Raw genomic sequence first — 19,229 nt, 5'->3', positions numbered from 1 at the left:
TCAGTGATGCTAAGGAGTTGTGCCTGCTCTCCAGGAATCATACGGGCGACGTGGGTCTCATCAGCTGCAGTTATTGCCGAGGTGGGTCCGGAAGCCAGGCAGCTTGATTCTCCTCCCTTGTTCCAACCTCTGTTTCTGAGGAAGTTAGGCCCTGCAGCTTGCAGCATGGGTGAGCTGGCTACAGCACCTTTCCTCCCAGTGATGGCCAGAACTCATCAAAAAGCATGGCAGCTTCAAAACTCCAGCTCATCCTAGGTTCCTGGAAGACACCTCAAGCCTGGCTCTCTGTGTTTCTTGCAGTCATGTTTCGTCTCTACGATTCAGATGAGAATGGTCTCCTGGACCAAGCGGTAAGCTCTCACTCCAGATATTCCCTCCGTGCGCTGAAAAAGGCTGGGGGAGGGAGGAGCAGTTTCATCTTTGTGGGGACAGGAATGTCTCAGTAAGGACTGCAGGGGTCTGAGTAGAACCCTTCCCCTCCTATTTCCAAAGAGCCATCCTTGCAGAAGGTGAACAGTACTTCACCTTTGCATCCAAGAAGCCCTGCATCATGCAATCTTAGGATGGGGAGATGCTTTAGTATCTTGTCTAGTTTAACTTCTCCCCTCCCCCTGCAATTTCCTGCCAGAGCCCAGGGACCAAGCAGGGAGGGGGAGCAGCAATAAGACCAGGGCAAGACGGCCAGAGGTGCAGAGGTTACTGCCGGTGTGCTGGGCATCACCCCTGACTTCCTCTCTTACCCCAGGGCACCAGCTGAGGCATTTTCTCTGTCTTCATGATCCCATCCCTCTGCCTCTGGGAAAGCCTGATACTCACACCCACCCCTTCAGGAAGAGGCAGAGATAGGTCAGGGATCACAGGATTGCGGAGTGAGAAGAAGGATGGAAAAGGAGAAAGGCAGAGAGAGAAGACAAATGGAGTCACGTGGGCTCTGTGGTCCTGACTGGCAACACCAGGGACAGGGCTCTGTTAATAGGAAGGTTCTGAGGTTGAGGTGTGTGGGGGCTGTGTCAGAACAGAGGGAGGGAGGGGAGGAAGGAAGGGAAGGAGGAAGGAGGGAGGAACAATTCCCTTTGAGCACCAGAATCCTCCCAATCCCCTGGGAGACCCAGGGTGCCTTTATAGGATCCCTGCAGCCACACTGCAGCGCTGCAGGTTGGGACGCTTGAGGGAACAGAGAATCACAGACTCCCAGGCATTTGGTGAACACGTATTTCCTGGGTTGTCCATCACATGTCAGGCACTATTGTAAGCACTGGGAATACATCAGTGTAGCCAGCTGACAAAATCCCATGCCCTTATGAAGCTTTCATTCTAGTCCAAGCATGGAGACTAACCATCATCGTAAACTGTGTGTTAGGTAGAGATACATGCTTGCAAGGAGAGAAAGGATGTGTTGGAAGGCATTGTAGCTTTAGTTAGGGTAGCCAAGGCAAGCCTCCTTTGGGTCCTCCTCTTTGGAGGAGGCATCTGGACAGAGACTTTGAGAGCCCAAGAGAGTGGGTCCTGGGAGACTTAGGAGAAAAGCCTTCAGAGGGAACAGCAAGTACAAGGGTCTTGAGGGGTGACAAATGTTAGAAGATTCACTGAGGGACCAGAGGAATGGGAGCAGGATGACTGAGCAGTGAGGAAGTACTAGCACGCAAGGTCAGAGAAGTTATGGGGTGGAAAGAGGAGGGAGTCTGAGAGGGAGTTCCAGCCTCATAGGTGATTGAAATGTTTATCTTTTTTCACCCTGGAGAAATGAAAAGAACAGTGAAGGTTTTGAGCAGAGTAGTGACAAGATTATGTATCAACAGATCTCTCTAGCTACTGTGCTGGGCATAGGCTGTAGGGATGAAGCCAGGAGACCAGCTAGCAGACTACTGTAATAATCAAGACATAAAGTGAGGTCACCTTGCACTAGGTACCAGCATTGTAGGTGGAACAAAATGGTTAAATTCCAGATACGTTCTTAAGGCAACTTGGTGGCTGGAGCAACTCTCTCACTGGATTCAGTTTCCCACCCACAATACCTGACAGATGAACTCTTAGCCTCTTCATGGACAATCCCAGTGATGAGATCACTCCCACCGTAACACAGCCATTCCACTGATAGTGGTGACTGTAAGAGAGGGCCTCCTCTCTCTACAAAAGCCACCTCTGTGTGCCAGAGCAGTAGCAGTCAGCTTTCACACAGACCTGCTTCCACTCTTGCCTCCTCCCAGAAAGGAGGTTGAAGCAGGCAAACTCTCAAGTCCTCTGCTCCCTCCAATCCTCTGGCTTCCTTCTGCTACCAGAACAAGTGAAATGCCTACTCTACACAGCAGGCCTGCAGGTATTTGTGCGTGCCATCATACATTCCGTAAAATTCTCTCCAAGCTAAAATTGCCGAGTTTTTTAGCCTATTTTTCATAGGCTTAGAGGTCCATCCTGGTCAAGCTCTGGTTTGTTGTCAGTGTTATTCTTAAGATATGACGGAACAGAATCCACCCACTGTGACCTTTTTCAGTATCCAGATGTGGCCTGAGCAGTGTAGACAGTGGGAACCAGTTCTTCCTGAAGTCTGCCCACTCTCCTGTTTATGTAGCCCATCACTGAGCCTTATTCTCAGCTCCTGGATCACATTTTATCATTGAATCATGGGCCTAGCTAGACCCACAAGCTCATTCCCATTAGAACTTCTGCCAAGCCCTGTCCCCACTTTTCTACCCACTTTCTTGCCTTCTTCTACTGCTTCGTCCTGTAGTTCTGCAATAAATTATTTTGTAATTTAAATGAAATACAAATTTTTAAATCTCTGTTTGGTTTTAGCTTATTTTGACCCAGCACTCTCTCTGGTGGAGATAAAACTTTTTTAAGAGCTATTTGTTTGTTTATTAACTTATTTATTTGAAAGAGCTAGAGAGAGAGAGAGAAAGAAAGAGAGATAGAGAGAGATCTTCTATCTGCTGGTTCACTTCCCAAATGGCTGCAACAGCCAAGACTGGGCCATAGCTCAGCTTTTATGAAGACCCTCCTGAGAGGGCTGTCTTGTGAGGCATGACCCAGATACATCACATAGGTGACAGAATCCCAAGGACTTGAGCTGTGATACCTGTTGACTTCCAGAGTGCAATTAGCGGGAAACTGGATTGGAAAAAGCCAGGAGCCAGAAGCTTCTTCCAGGTCTCCCACGCAGGTGCAGGGGCCCAAGCACACAGGACATCTTTCACTGCTTGCCCAGGCACATTATCCGGAAGCTGGATTGGAAGTGGAGCAGCTGGAAATTGAACCAGCACCCACATGGGATGCCAGTGCTGCAAACAGTAGTTTAACCTGCTGCACCACAATGCTGGCTCCAAGACAAAACTTTCCAGTCAATAGGGAGACTACACGTCCCCCCTAAACAATCTTAACATGAACATCTTAGGTAGTGCCCAACAGATGCTAACATTGACACCAAATACCTCCTTAGTTGGATGTGTTTTAACCCTGTGACTGCCAGGGCTCTGAACTCATTAGCTCCCAGCAACTCTGAGGTTTTGGATGGAACCTGGTCTTGTTACCAAAAGAATGATCATCAGCCAAACATATCCAGAAGGAGTCCAGACTCCTGGCTGAACTATGGTTCAAAGGAAACAAAGGAGATGTCAAAAGGACTCTAAATCATAGCACTGGAGATAGGACCATCACAGGAACTCTCCATCCAAGGGAAGCTGATCTCTGGAGAATGTGGGGAGGGGATAGGTAGGTCCCGAGTTGCTAAGGCTATGAGGATGAGGAGCCATAAGAAGGAGGAAGAGAGTCCTGCCTTGGTTTGTAGGCCTTTGTGGGAGTTGTGATCACAACACAGGAGAAAAGAGGAGTGCATTCTATGCTTTTCAAATCAAAGAACAAAAATAGGGGAATGAAGACGAGGTGGATAAAGAAAATGAGGCCACATGGGGCCAGGAGGAGGTCAGTGCCTGGTAAGGTCGCCACATGCCTTTGGCTTATCCATGGTCCAGGCCTCTTGTGAGCCTCTACTGACCACTGAGTTCTGCAGTCAAGGAACAAATGGTTAGCTCTTCATGAAATACCCATGAATTGCACCTGCTTCTTATGCTCTGCCCTGCCTGTCTTCCCAGGGGTTTGAGTTTGAGTTGTGCTCTTGAGACCACATCTTTGATTATGGCCCTTTGATACTCTCTTCCCTTGCTATTTTCCAGGAGATGGATTGCATTGTCAACCAAATGCTACATATTGCTCAGTACCTGGAATGGGATCCTACAGAGCTAAGACCTGTGAGTATCTGGAAGAATGGGGTGACTCCACAGTGAGTTTCCAAGAGGAGACTTGGATGCAAATGCTGACTGTGCAGGTGTTCCCAGACACTTTCCTGTAGGCAGCTTCTTTGGAGTCCTATACCCTGACCTCCCACTTCTCTGATAAGAAAGTTGTAAGGCAGCAGAAAAAAAGTGTGGACACATCTGAAGCACTAATTCTCCTAACCTTTCCAGAGCAAAAATTTTTATCACAGGAACTCATAGATCAAAGCATTGAGAGGTAGAAAGAATTTTAGACATTCTCTCAGTCACCAGATAGTATTATTAATAATAGTAATGACTTCTATGGGCTCCTATGCATCAGGTATTATATTAGGAGCTTCTTACACGTTGAATAGCCCTTACCTGAAATCCTTTAGAAGTATCTCATATTTTGGAGTTTTTCAGATTTTGAAATGTTTGCATAGGCTTTTTTTTTTTTTTTAATTTTTTTTTTTTTTATTTTATTTTTGACAGGCAGAGTGGACAGTGAGAGAGAGAGACAGAGAGAGAAAGGTCTTCCTTTGCCGTTGGTTCACCCTCCAATGGCCGCCGCTGCAGCCGGCGCACCGCGCTGATCCGATGGCAGGAGCCAGGATCCAGGTGCTTTTCCTGGTCTCCCATGGGGTGCAGGGCCCAAGCACCTGGGCCATCCTCCACTGCACTCCCTGGCCATAGCAGAGAGCTGGCCTGGAAGAGGGGCAACCGGGACAGAATCCGGCGCCCCGACCGGGACTAGAACCCGGTGTGCCGGCGCCGCAAGGCGGAGGATTAGCCTATTGAGCCACGGCGCCGGCTCTGCATAGGCTTTACTGTTCAGGCATCTTTAATCTGAAAATCCTAAATCCGAAAAAACTGAAATTTTGTGTGCATATCCCATTGGCACTCAAAAAATTTCAGGTTTTTTTTTTTTTTTTTTTTTTTTTTTTTTTTTTTTTTTTTTTGACAGGCAGAGTGGACAGTGAGAGAGAGAGACAGAGAGAGAAACGTCTTCCTTTGCCGCTGGTTCACCCTCCAATGGCCGCCGCTGCAGCCGGCGCACCGCGCTGATCCTGGCAGGAGCCAGGAGCCAGGTGCTTTTCCTGGTCTCCCATGGGGTGCAGGGCCCAAGCACCTGGGCCATCCTCCACTGCACTCCCTGGCCATAGCAGAGAGCTGGCCTGGAAGAGGGGCAACCGGGACAGAATCCGGCGCCCCAACCGGGACTAGAACCCGGTGTGCCGGCGCCGCAAGGTGGAGGATTAGCCTATTGAGCCACGGCGCCGGCTAAATTTCAGGTTTTGTAGTATCTCTGATTTCAAACTTTTGGATCAGTAATACTCAACCTGTATACATTTTCTTCCATCCTCAACCACAGGGTTGCAATATTGTCTCCATTTTTACAGGTAAACAAATCAGAGGGTTTGGATGACTGCCCAAAACCTCGCAGTCAGGTCAGGGCAGGGCTGGACCTGCAGCCCTGTTTTCCTCACCTCCAGCTTACTCCCCTACTTCTCACCATGAGTGAGAAGGAGAGAAATGGGTAAAGCACAAACCAGACAACACAGGACCAAAGAGAAGCAGGGGTCGGGAGGGAGGTCGAAGAGTGGATGATGAAAACGGACAAGTGTTGATCTTTGGATCCCGCAGATATTGAAGGAGATGTTGCAAGGGATGGACTACGACCAGGACGGCTTTGTGTCTCTGCAGGAATGGGTACATGGAGGGATGACCACCATCCCACTGCTGGTCCTTCTGGGCATGGATGACTCCGTAAGTCACCAAGAGGAACTCGAAGATCTCTTGCCATCTGGGAACATGGGGCTCTGTGTTAACATCTACACATCATGGCTTCAGCCCCAGACTTCCCAACAGACATGCCTTGCACGCAAAGCCAGCCCAGGACTCCCCTCTATTCTCATCCCTTTTCATTCCTGAAATCCATTCATTCATTCAGTAGACATTTACTCAATTATTACCAAATTAAGAATACTTTTCTGTACACTGTCATGGGACACAGATACAGTATTTGCCCACAAAAAAAGCTTATGTTCAACCAAGCAAATGGCAAAAAAAAAAAAAAACTTCATGGAAGAATTCCGCCTTTTCCACAGTTGGGTTTTAAAACATTAGGAGAATCCGGGAAGGAGGAAGAGAGGGAAAGGAAAACATGCTGATTTGTTAGAGGAAGAGCTTTTATGAAAGGTACCATATTTACCCATCAAAACAACCAGAAAGGGGCGATTTTTTGAAATTTATTTATTTTATTATTTGAAAGGCAGAAATAGAGAGTGGTATCTCTCATCTACTGGTAGACTCCCTAGTTGCCTACAATAGCCAGATACAGGCCAGGCTAAAGCCAGGAGCCCAAACTCCATTTGTGTCTTCCACATGGTTGGCAGGAACCCAAGTACTTGGGCTGTCATCTGCACTTCCCACGGTGTGCATTAGCAGGAAGCTGGAATCAGCATGGGAGCCAGAACTGAAATGCAGCATTCCAGTATGGGATACAGGCATCCCAAAGAGTGACTTAACTGGCCCTGAGTAGATAACAAGCAAAAAGAGAAGACAAGATTTGTACCCATTTCCAAAGATCTTGCACTTTCTAACAGCCCACACATGAGATTGAGACCTGCCAGAAGAAACCTCAGAGGGTGTTTGACCTGTCCCTGGAGAATGCATGAGATTCTGATCTGTTCCTAAGAACGCCAAGGAGGGCCTTAATCTGCCTCTCGAGGATTGGTATGACTTGGCTGGTAAGAGAGTTTGTGACTGGGAGAACAGCTTGGTCAGAAACCCAAATGACAGAAAATCCAGGGTTTGTTAAGGAAATCTCTGTTGGATCAGAGTAGGGAGTAGACTAAAGGCTTAATGAGAAATCCTGGTTATAGATGCCTGTGGCTCACCCAGTTACTGCTTTTTCTGCATTTTTACCAAGAAAACTAACTACATGCATGAGGTAGGGAAGATCAGAACCAGTAGAAGTGCAGAGAGACAGGAAACATTCACCAGGACCGTGTACAGGTTCTGTGACACCTCTTTGCAATTACTGGAATACCACAGAAAAGTGCAGGACAGGAAGTGCTATGGGTTTGCCTCTGGCTGACGGTCATGGCCCTACATTCCCCATCTGTTGGTTACGAAGTTCAGGACCAAGAGACTGGCCGTCATCTCAAAGCACGTGCAGCTCTTTCCAAGTGCTGAGTACAAGTCAAAGAATCAGGACCTGCACAACCCCCTTCTTATGCTTAAGAACCTTGGGAGGTCACAGCTGGGAAAGACCTTCCTGCTCCCCGCTCTGTCCTCTGCCTTCTACAGACTGAGGCCAACGGGGAAAGGGACTTGCCCCAGGACACACACCAAACTAGTGCTGAAAGCCACCCACCGTTCCTGTGTCATCAGACCCCGCATTCAGGGAGCCCCTGCAGAGTAGCCGCGTGCACGGGAGCCTGCGGGAGCCAGGACCTGTGGCGGCTCAGACAGGAAAGGTGTGCTGTGTGCTGCCCCTGCTCGCCGGTACATCAGAGTGAAAGTGCCTCTTGGGCGCTGTTCCAGACCCCAGGTTTTCTCTTATTTGGGGGATTGCAGGGACATTTTCATCACAACAAACCAACTTCTGTTTTCTGTTCTATTTTGGAGCCATTGAGTTTCAAATTGCCACCAACTCAGCATGGAAAGGTCCATGGTTTTCTGGCTATTGAAGGAGGAGCCCAGCTGTGTCTTCAACATTTTCCCCCAAATGCCAAGTCAGTCCTGTAAGAAGCTATAATTTACAGCAGGAAAGTAGCAAACAAAAAGCAAATGTACGTGTAATTGTTCTTAATCAAAACTTATTTATTTGAGAGAGACAGACAAATAGTTGGTTCCCATCCCCTGGTTCACTGACTTCAGTGGCCTTCAGTGGCCAGGTGGGGCCGGCATGGAGCCTGGAGCCGGAAGCCAGGAACTCCATCTGTGTTCTCCCAATTTCTTGAACAATCACCATTGCTTCAAGGGCCTACACTGGCAGAAAACTGGACCCAGGAGCTGGAACCAAGAATGGAATGCAGGCACAGGTGTCTTAACCACTAGGCTAAATGCCCACTCCACACTGGTTTTAAAATATGTATTAAATTAGATTTTAACATTTAGTATTTGGGGTTTTAGAAAAGACCTTATCAATATCTTAAAAGTCTTGTTGCTTGTTTAGCTTTTTGCAAACCTACATATGATCAATGAAAAGTCTAGGCATTGCTGAGTGGGATATGTTAGGCAAAGCACCTGCCCGGGCCTATGCAAGGATGATTATCTGCATGGTCTGCAGCCTCATTGTGTAAAAATGAAGTGGCCACATGATGGCGCTATAATCCAAGCAGAAATGTTACCTGATCCCAAGTCATGGTGCATTTGCTTCTTGTAGCTGTAAAGATAGTAGCAGAGAAAGGGAGAATCAGCTAACCGATGTAGCAAGGGAATGTATTTTCAGAAAAAAATGACAGTCCTCTGGGCCACATGAAGAAGCTGGGCGTGCTGAAGAGAACTGTAACTGTCCCCTCAATCCATAAAAGAAACCTTTGGTTTGAGATCGGGGTAGTAGGGGAGATAGACGGGGCCTGACCTTGGTTGGAAGCCTGCGAGGGGCCCCAGTTTGACTACAGACTCAGTCGCTGACTGCCTGTGTGGTCTGGAGCTGGTTACAGAACTTCTGTGAGTCTTGCTGTCATTTCTAGAAGAGGACTAGATCTGCCTCCTTACACAGAAATAAACACTCTTTGCTTATTCTTTAAATTTACAGCGTGTCCGGCACTGGACTAGGAAGTAGACTAACAGTGTTTCATTTCATTCCCTTTGGAAAATCCCTGGAGGCAGATATTTGTCAAATGAATGAATGACTCCGTCTTCTCATGAGTTGTTATCAATTTGTGCATCTATTAGAGACCTTTAAATAGAACAGTTCTGTAATACCCAGGGCTTGGGTGAGCAGGATTTTGAGGAAGTTAGAAGATCAGAGACTAACCAGCCCAGCCTAACCATCCTTTGGGCAAGGTCCTCTAGGGACCGATAGGAAGTCTGGGCCCAGGAGCAAGTGTGGCTGAAGTGAGCAATGCAAAGGCCTGAGAGTATACAAGAAAGGTCAAGGGAAATCACATTCATGGGGAGAGCTGTTCCTGATGCCGCAGCCTGCCCTGGGCCACGCTCCCCTGTGCTGGCAGGTGGGGGACCGTCTGAGGCTTGGCTTATCTTGTGCGTGAAGATGAGCTCACTTATGAGCCATGTCAGAGGAAGTGGCTTAACCTTCCCTCTGCCTGCGTCTCTTTTCTGTTATCTATGTACAAAAACTTGGTAAGAGGAGTACCTTGTTTTTACTAAACTAGTTTTTCCAGACTATGGCGCTAGAACATTCTCATTGGGGAAAATATGGAAGAAAATAGAAATTAGAGAATAAAATAAACCTGTAGGGTTGACAGCTGTAGCCAACCTCTGTTAGCAGGTTCATGAAGTTTCTTCTCACCAAAGATCTTATCATATAAAACTGAGATCATAATTTATCAAGTCTGTATTCTGCCTTTTTTCACCAACCATTGTATCATGAGCACCTTCTCATGCTGTTAGATATTCAAATAAATGTCTTTGTGATTGCCACTTAAAATTAAGTCATATGGAGGCCCCACAATTAACCTTTTGGTGATCTGAAGACCTTTGGGATAGTTCCAATTTATCATGATTTTAAATAATGCTGGATTAAACATCTCACAAAACACAAAAATGCTCCTATGTTTTTTAAAAATTATTTTTTAGGAAGGAGTCCAAGAAGGGAAATTGGTATGTCAAAGGCTGCAAACATTTAAAAGAGTCTTAAATATATTAGGTAGATAGGTAAATAGATAGTTATGACAGATGAGCTAGATATAGACAGATATAGATGATAGATTATACACAGAGATGGTCAGTTAGACAGGTGGCAGATAGGTGATGGAGACAGATATGATACATGAGATAGATAGATAGATAGATAGATAGATAGATAGATAGATGATAGGAGCCAGTGTTGTGACACAGCAGGTCAGGCCACTGCCTGTGATGAGTGCCCGTTCAAGTACTGGCTGCTCCACTTCTGATCCAGCTCTCTTCTAATACATCTGGGAAAGCAGAGGAAGATGGCCCAAGTGCTTGGGCCTCTGGCACCCATGTGGGTGACTTGAATGGAGTTCCAGGCTACTGGTTTCAGTCTGACCCAGCCCTGGCCATTGGGACCATTTGAGGAGTAAACCAGCAAATGAAAGATCTATTTTTCTCTCTCTGTCTCTCCATCTCTCTCTGCAACTCTGCCTTTCAAATAAATAAATAAATCTTTTAAAAATATAGATTAAATTAGCTAGATGATAGATGATGATATAGATGATAGCTAGGTATATCGATAGATAACCAAATTATTGTTTTGACTTACACTTTGGCCAGCAAGATAAGAGAGGGGTCATTTAATGCCCCATACCTTTCAACACATACTCACATACAGGTGTCCCTCGGTTTTAATATTTGCTAATTTTAGAAAGCATACACAAAGAACTCTGTTTTGATTTGTATTTAGAACAGTATTTGCCCTCCAAATCTGAGAAGAGAGTGGTATTCAGAACACAAGAGACCATGCCCAAGGCAGCCCCTGGCTCCCTCCACTGGGGTCTACCAGCTCAGGCTCTCTCCTCCTGTCACCCCGCAGGGCTCCAAAGGGGACGGCAGGCATGCCTGGACCATGAAGCATTTCAAGAAGCCTACCTACTGCAACTTCTGCCACATGATGCTCGTGGGCGTTCGGAAGCAAGGCCTCTGCTGCATCTGTGAGTCGGCTTCTCCCAGGGACCCTTGTCCCCAGGTGCCGCGTCACTATGTCTGTGGTGGAGCTATTTCAAGGACAGTCTAGGGATCTAGCTTCTGGCTTGAGGGACCCACATTGTTCCAACAGCAGGCAATAAAGAAAAGCCTCTAGGAGCTGTTTTGTCAAGTGAATAAGTCTCGTTCTGCTGCTGGAGTCCTGTAATGGATCACCAACTCCCTAGGGAAAAAAGTGTTAAAATTCACACATCCCAAGAAAGCACCTCCTACTAATTTCACTTGGATTTTCTAATCGGTGTTTACTTTGGGTATGTCCAGAGGAACATGTTATAGTTTTAAATAAGAAGCAACATATTGTATATTCTGCCAATGCAATGGGAAGTAGCACCATACATGGATTGCACTTTGTAGTCTATCTCACAAAGTCAGAGGGGAAAGGTGAAACCAACCACAAATGACAGGGAGGAGAAAAAGGGGAGAGGGAGAGTGCAGCAAGCACCCAATCCCAGAGACCCCGGCCTTTCGACCCACTCCCCGCCATCCCCGACAGACCACACTGGCATTGGCGTGGCAAGCAGGAGGATGCCCGCAGGCCCCTGGCGTGGAAAGTGACTTTCTGGGGCTTTCCTGCCACCGTCACTGCTCCTAAAGGAGAGCAATGGGGTGAGGTGTGCAGGAGCAGAACTGGGAGACGACATGGACTCCCTTCTCAACTGGAGATTTCTTCTGCATCTACACCGCCACCCCCACCCCCAGGCTCAGACCTTGGCTGGGGTGGGAGCGGGGCCGCGAGTGGGTCACTCACCAGCACCTTCCTCACTGTGTTTCTTTTCAGACTGTAAATACACTGTCCACGAACGCTGTGTCTCCAAAAACATTCCTGCGTGTGTCAAAACGTACTCAAAAACCAAAAAGGGAGGCGAGGTTGGTGACACCGCCTGCCTTGTCCTACTGCATGCCGCGTCCCCGGCAACATGTCCATCAGCACGGATGCCCGGGCAGCAAGGGGCTTTGGGAGCTTCTCTAGTCACTTCTCTGCCTTGAGGACGATTCTTACAGCATGCCATCCAGCCAGCCAGCAAGCCAGCCAGCCTCTCCCTGGTGCCCACCACATCCCAGCACTGTGCTTGGGGGTTCAGAGGTTGTACGAGATGGCCCCCAGCCCACTGGAGAATGCTTAGTGTAGAGGTAGACACAGACATTTAAGGAAAGTGCAAAGCTCTGAGAGGTGTGCTATAACAGGGCCACCCAGCAAAATATAGTGGAGGCACCAGGGAAACACCAGGGCAAGGTTCAGAAAGGAGGTGACGCTTGAGTTGTGTCTGGAATCCAAATCAGGACAGCTTCAGGGGCATTGTGGAGGAAGACAAGGCCCTCCGGGCAGAGCAGCCTCAGGTGTAAAGGCGTGGAGAACCACCTTGCTCCAGAACCCAGACTTGGTTTAGTGTAGCAGAGGCACAGGCTGTTTAAGGGGAGGTTGCAGGAGGTTGTGCTCAGAAAGTGGTGAGACCCAGCTTGGAGAAGGCCTTGTGAGGCCAGCTCAGAAATCAGAAAGGCGCTTCCTGTGCAGCCTGGGGCTACTGAAGCCCTCCAAGTACCTGAAGAGACAACTGAGTGGACTGATTAAGTTAGCTGCCTGGAGAGAGGGGTGGGAGAGATGAGGGGTGAGGGGAGCCCTTCCTACAGGGGAAGCTGAAGGTGGATATTTCACCGCGGGCCTGACCTGGGTGGGGTCTGCACTCACCTGTCATACCATGGTCACGGCTGTGTGTGCAGAGTCCCCTGGGCTGTGCCAGTCATTCAGTATTTTGACTGCGATACTAAAGTAGAGATGAAAGGAGTTTGAGAGGTGATTTGGAGGCACCTCCAGCTGGACTCAGAGGATGGGAGGAGGAGAGGTCAGAAATGGCTCCTATGCTTCTAACTTGGCCCTAGGGTGGTGCCACTGCCTGGGTCTGGGGACAGACTTCCTTAAAATTAGCAGGGGAGGAACTGCGAGAGATTTCTTGAGGAGTCTGAGTCAGGGCATGGTTGGTGGGTGGGCCTGGCACCCAGCCTCCCCACAAAAGGCCTCCTGAGAGAAGGGTGCCTTGGAGAACTTGTGTGCATGCCCCATGGACACCGCATGGCCACTCCTCCTTCTGCCCCACCCCCATCCACACTCTCTTCCATGTCCATGCCGTCCACAGGACCCTGCTGTGCCTCCTGGGCTCAGGCTGTAGACCTGTGCCCTGGCCACCTGCCACACAGAAGACAGTGAGGCCACTGAGGGGCCCGCAGTTTACGTTCACAGCCTTCGGAGTCTTCAGGGGCAACCCAGGAGCCCAGGGAGGATGGAGAAGGCAGTGTGGTGTTGGGGAGACAACCCTGGACTTGGAGCCAGTAGACCTGGCCATGAGTCCCTGCCTGACCACTCACCAGAGTTGGGCCTGCCACTTAACCTCTCTGGAGCTGACTCAGTTCTTTGTCCTTTGCGAAAATGGAGATAATAGCGCTCAGAGGAAATTCACTGTGACCATGTAGAAGATAGATTGATTGACCAACTGAGCCCTTTAGCCAGCTCAGAAGTTCATGGCAGAAGGTGAGAAGCTACAAACCAATGTGACATGTCTTCTGGAGCAATAATTTTAGCAAAAACATTCTGAGGGAGGCATTACGCAACTCAGTTGCTAAGCAATTTAAAGCACTTATTTCATACAAACAGGGATAATACCATGCAAATATTGTGTGCATCTTCAGTGGTGTGGAGGATGTGCCCCATCCCACTCCCCGGAATCTACAGCCACTTCCTTCTGCTCTTCCGGGTACCTTGGTGGACATTTTTGGGAAGTCCCATAGGTTCTGGGGGACAGAGAACAGCTCAGGCTCCCAGACAGTGATGTTCTGGGTCAATTGCTGTCACTGTGGCTGCATACATACACCCACATCCCAAGTCCCTAGCCTGCCCTGGGAGCATTACCAAGCCAGGGAAAGATGCAGGCGACTGTCTAGGAAACAGGTGTGACAGGCATTGGAGCACCCTCGCGGATTTCTTTGGGCTTCTTTAATTTCCTTCTAGAAGGCTCCATAACCTAGGCTGCGCCTTACCACCTCCTGGAGCACTTGGAAACACACTCATGGCAGGCCCTGTCCCAGAGACTGATTTAGTTGGAGTGTGGGCCAGGCAGCAGGGCTTCTGGAAGCCCCACACGTGGTTCTGAGCACCGAAGGTGGAGGAGGGGAAGGAAGTTTCCCAGCAATGGGCACCGACAGAGAGCCAGGACTGTGTCAGGGGCGCCCTCCTATGCTGGCTCAGTACATCCTCCCGCCAGCCTCAGAGGTGAGGCTCATGGTGCCAGTTTCGACACAAGAGGACTCAGAGAGATCCGGGAGCTGGCCAAAGGTCCACTCGCTGTGAAGCGAAGGATCGGTGACTCGGGCCACACTGGTCCACGACCCAACCCTTCTTCCGTTCCTTTACACCACACTGCCGTCCATGGGAGGGCACGCACAAACACAGCACTGCGAAGAGTTCTACGAGACAGACAGGCAGACGACCGGGCGAGACCTCAGCCAAGGTGAATGGAATGTTCACGATGCGGGCAAAGAGGCTTTTTCATCTCCCTTGGTGGCCAGGCAGGGAGGACCCCCTCCCCCCACCACATCGTGCCACTGGGCGAAGCCACTCCGCATCCAATAAGCACCTATTGAGCAGAAAATAGTCCCTCGAGCCTCTCCGCCCGCGGCCCTCCTGCCAGACGCCTCTCCTCCAGCCCAGGGCCGGGGCCGTGGTTCTGCTGCCCTCCCTGGCACCTTCCCCTTCCCTCCCGCAGGTGATGCAGCACGCGTGGGTGGAAGGGAACTCCTCCGTCAAGTGTGACCGGTGCCACAAAAGTATCAAGTGCTACCAGAGTGTCACCGCGCGGCACTGCGTGTGGTGCCGGATGACGGTGGGTTGGCGCCCAGGGCACCCTGCTTCTTGTCAGTGTGGTTCTTTGTTTTTTGTTGGTTGTGGTTTTTTTTTTTTTTTTTTTTTTTTTTTTGGTCAAACTGTGACCCAGAAGCAGTGAACATCCTACCAGAGGATGAGCAGGGCCAGGGGGCTGAGGGCCCCCATCCAGTGCCCTCTGTCGAGCAGTGCTGAGCGAACCCCCAATCTGCCTGGAGAGGAGGGAACCCTAGGACCAGAGAGTGGGGACTGCTTAAGAAGACACCAGCCAGTCCACGCACCACCTGTCCAGGCAGCTGGGAACTGCAGGCCAGACCGTGACCTTCCGCCACCTGGGTGTCCTCAGATCTAGCGGCACTTCAGGGGGAGAGGAATTGGATGCCAGGACACCTGCTCCTCAAGGCTCCTGTCTCCAAGGCACATTTCTTATAGCAGTCCCACCTGCGGCGCCAGAGCTGCCCGCCAACGCAAAGTCGGTGTCAGGTCTTGTCCACACCCAAGTAGTAGTATCAGAGAAGTTTCTCCAAACCAGACTGCAGAACTCTCAAAATGCCAAGGTTGAGTGACAGGGTGCACTGCCCGCCTCCTGTGAGCTTGTTCAAAGCCTCGGGGAGCAAATACCCAGCGGGACCTCTGGAATCCCACCCGCCCTGGGGGTGGTGCCAAGCTGAGGGGCCAGAGGGCTGCCCGGGATGGTCTTGCGCCAGCAGGCATGGGTAGCTCCTGGTCTCTGTCCCGTGTGCACTGCCGATGTGGCACCCCCACACACACACACAAAACACGAACAGCAAGCCGGCCAAAGCCAGCGTCTGTCAGGGTTTGGGCAAGCGCCGCCCCGGCAAAGCGACGAACCCCGTACCTGATGTCACCTCTGTCACTTCCGCTCACTCTCGTCTTCCTGTTTCCACCCCAGTTTCACCGCAAGTGTGAGTTATCCACGGTGTGTGACGGCGGGGAACTCCGAGACCACATTTTGCTGCCCACCTCCATATGCCCCGTCACGCGGGTAAGTGCTCCTGCCCGGCCGGAGCATACTGCCCTCAGAGGGCTTCCCGGGCCCGGCTGCTGGCCACCTCAGACGCCCCGGAATGGCCCAGCCAGGCAAGCACGTTGGTCCTCAGCTCGCAGTGCAGGCAGAGCCATGACCCGAGGGACGCAGCCATTGCCTGCACGTGGCAAGGCCTCCCCACATCCGCCAGTCTCCTGTGTCGGAACATGGATCTCCCTCAGCCTGCAGAGGTCCCCCGCGGGCGTCTCAGCCCCGGCTGGAAATGAATGCAGCAACATTTCACTCCCTTAGCCCTGCCTTTAACTTTCTCCTCTTCCCATCTTAAAATGCTGCCAACTCCCTCTGAGTCCTCACAGCCTCACCCTTGACCTGGCTATCTCATTCCTTCTCATTCAAAACCTGGGAAAAGCGTCCCTTTGGAAAACCATTTGGCTGTAGCTGCTGGGTTAAAAATAGAGAACCCACAGCCAGCAATTCCCTTCCTGTGGATCTACCTCAAAAGTCTGAGCATTTATTCCACCGGGAGGCCCTGACAAGAGTGCTTATAGTGGCTTTTTTATTTATTCATTTATATATTTTTTGAGAGACAGATCCCATCACTCCCCAAATGCCCACGACACATTAGAGCAGCCAGGATCCAGGAACTCAATCCATGTCTCCCATATGGCTATCAGAGGCCCATCTACCTGAACCCCATCACTGCTGCCTCCCAAGGTCTGCATTAGCAAGAAACTCAAATTAGGAGCACTGTCAGGATTCAAACCCAGGCGCTCTGATATGGGATGCAGGCATCCCAAATGATGCCTTATCCATTTGGCCAAATCCCCACCCCAGCAACGTTTTCATGACATTCAAATACTATAAACAAGCTAAAAGGCCACAAAGAGTGGAACAGACAAATAAATTGAGACATACAAGAGGACTTCAAAAAATCCATGGAAAAAAAGAACTAAAAGATGTTTTAGGGCAAAAAAAATATAATCTCTGCCTAGTCATTTCATAATGTGCATGTTTTATGGCCTTCCTGGAGGTTCATCATATAGGCACATGGTGTTTTTATAATGGAATATTGCATTACCAGGAAAAATAAAACTGTTTAGATGAAAAAATGTGGAACTGTCAAAGACAAAAAATTGATCAAAGGAAGCTAGACTCAAAGTCAGATGTGCCCTATGAATCCATTTTTACAAAATTCAAAATCCAGGCAGAACCAATATAATGAGGAGTCACACCAAGGTTATGCTTCAAGAGGCAGTAGTTACCAGAGCATATCCATATGCAAACTTCATCAAATTGTACGATTTGGGTTTGAGCATTTTCCTACGTATGAGATAAGCCTCAATAAAATAAACAGTAAGCATTGAGAAAACAAACGTGGGGCCGGCATTGTAGCTGAGTGGGCTAAGCCACCACCTGCAATGCCAGCATTCCATAGCAGAGCCTTGATTGGAGTCCCAGATGCACTGCTTCCTCTCTAGCTCCCTACTAATGTGCCTGGGAAAGCAACCCAAGTACATGGGTCCCTGTCACCTATGTGGAAAACCTGAATGGAGTTCCTGGATCCTGGCTTCAGCCTGACCCAAGTCTGGCTGTTCCAACCATTTGGGGAGTGAGCCAGTGGATGGAAGAACTATCTCTCTGTCTCTCTCTCCAACCCATCTCTCCCTCCCTTTGTCACCTTGCCTTTCAAATAAATAAAATCTTTCAAAAAAAATACAAGTTTCTTAATATCACATGCTTAGAAGAGAAGAGGAGCCAAGTTCTAAGATGATTTTCTTCTGATCGCTTTCTTTTTTTTTTTTTTTTTTTTTTTTTTTTTTTTTTTTTTTTTACTTTTTACCGAAACCTTTTGTCTTTGCTGTCTCCTCACAGGACAGGCAAGCTGGCAAGTGTGACAGCAGCGTGCCCGCCAAGGGTGAACTTGTAACCCAGGTACCTTGCAAGCGCTGGGTCCCTTGCTCGTTCTGAGTTGGCCCAAGGCTGTGGCGGGAAGGACGGGCTCTGGGTTCTCAAGAAATGTGTCTCAATGTTTGCCTTCTCACCTGACCACTTCTGTCACACAGGAGGACACTTTATTTCCGGCCTCTGGAGTTACCTTTGACTGCCACACTGTACGCCAGTGGTGAGAAGGGAGGTTGGCTGGTCCCATTGCTGGTCTAATTGGCTTTATCACCTTTATAGAAACAAGTTCCATAGAACTTCAATATGCAAACCTCCTCAGTGATAACCAAAGTGTGGCCTGAAAACAGACAGTGGGTGGACTGCCAAGCTGTCTCTCGAACATGATGTGTCGAAATGAAGCTAAACAGACCCAAAAGTTCTTCTCACCCTTTAAATATATATTGAAGAACTCGGCTTTTTTTTTTTTTAAATTGGGGTTCACCAATGAACATCTTTGCTCTGTGCCTTCCACAAAGTTCCCAGGAATGCAAGGCAGAGACCTTGGGGTGCAGGGTCAGGCGGTAGATACAAAGGGTGCTAGCAAAGGAAGAGTAAGCAAGGACCCCTCCCCTTTACCTGCAGCTCTGGGTTTCCTTGTTGGAAAATAAATCCAGGAATCCCCACACTGCTCAGCTCAACTCCCACAGGCACTGTGGTTCCATGAGAACATGCAGATCTGTGTGTTTAGAAAATTAAGCTTCATATGTGAGAAAGTTCTGGACACCTAGGACAGCAAGGCAGGTGGAACACACACACGCACACATACACATGCACACACGTGCACGTACACACACACACGGCGATGTGGGTTCCAGGTTTTTGCAGCAGGCATCCATCTGGTCACCTTGCATCTGTTCCAGCCGGGCAGTGCCTGCGCTGTTAAATACTTTGAATATCCCCGCCTGGAGGTAACAGATCACTTCCCAGGCTCAGACAGTTTCTAGAGGCCTCACAGTTCCCCAGGGGGCAGATGAGAGAATTCATAAGAACCACCAAGAATGCTGCCAGCCTTTTCAAGCCACATAGCGAGCGCTGTGTTTGCTGGTTGTTCCTTACGGGGTCTGAAAAAGCAGGCCTGAGAGATGTTGAGTGTGGAGCAACACTGCATCTCTGCCACAGAGCCACGGGCACTCTTCCGAGTACCACGGGCCCTTGCTTGGGCCTTGAGCTGTACACAGCTCCCTCTTCAAATCCCGCACCCTGGGTCGGATGCATTTAAAATCCCTGTTGATGTCTTGAGCCTTAGAAAGTAAACCACAAATGCACTTAAACAACAAGGAACCTCCGGAAGCTCTCG

General features: G+C 49.3%; 1 protein-coding gene across 7 annotated transcripts in view; it reads left to right on the top strand.

Annotated features, from left to right (window-relative positions):
- DGKG (diacylglycerol kinase gamma) overlaps positions 1-19,229 on the top strand; it is a 212,200-nt gene that overhangs the window by 82,462 nt on the left and 110,509 nt on the right. For 3 of the 7 annotated variants that reach the window (XM_051859167.3, XM_051859165.3, XM_089332084.1), the window contains 9 exons: positions 301-350; positions 4,170-4,244; positions 5,895-6,017; positions 10,942-11,059; positions 11,890-11,978; positions 14,867-14,983; positions 15,896-15,988; positions 17,864-17,923; positions 18,055-18,102. In XM_051859167.3, the coding sequence (XP_051715127.1) occupies positions 301-350; positions 4,170-4,244; positions 5,895-6,017; positions 10,942-11,059; positions 11,890-11,978; positions 14,867-14,983; positions 15,896-15,988; positions 17,864-17,923; positions 18,055-18,102 (773 nt within the window). Of the gene's footprint in view, positions 1-300; positions 351-4,169; positions 4,245-5,894; positions 6,018-10,941; positions 11,060-11,889; positions 11,979-14,866; positions 14,984-15,895; positions 15,989-17,863; positions 17,924-18,054; positions 18,114-19,229 lie in introns of all 7 variants that reach the window. The other 4 variants (XR_016233208.1, XM_051859166.3, XM_002716460.6 and 1 more) reach the window with 4 other exon arrangements.

The sequence above is a fragment of the Oryctolagus cuniculus genome, chromosome 4, assembly GCF_051225735.1.
Source record: "Oryctolagus cuniculus isolate XC-2025 breed Fujian yellow rabbit chromosome 4, ASM5122573v1, whole genome shotgun sequence".
NCBI lineage: Eukaryota > Metazoa > Chordata > Mammalia > Lagomorpha > Leporidae > Oryctolagus > Oryctolagus cuniculus.
The sequence above is the reverse complement of the archived record's forward strand: the minus strand, read 5'-3'. Positions and strand labels throughout refer to the sequence as shown.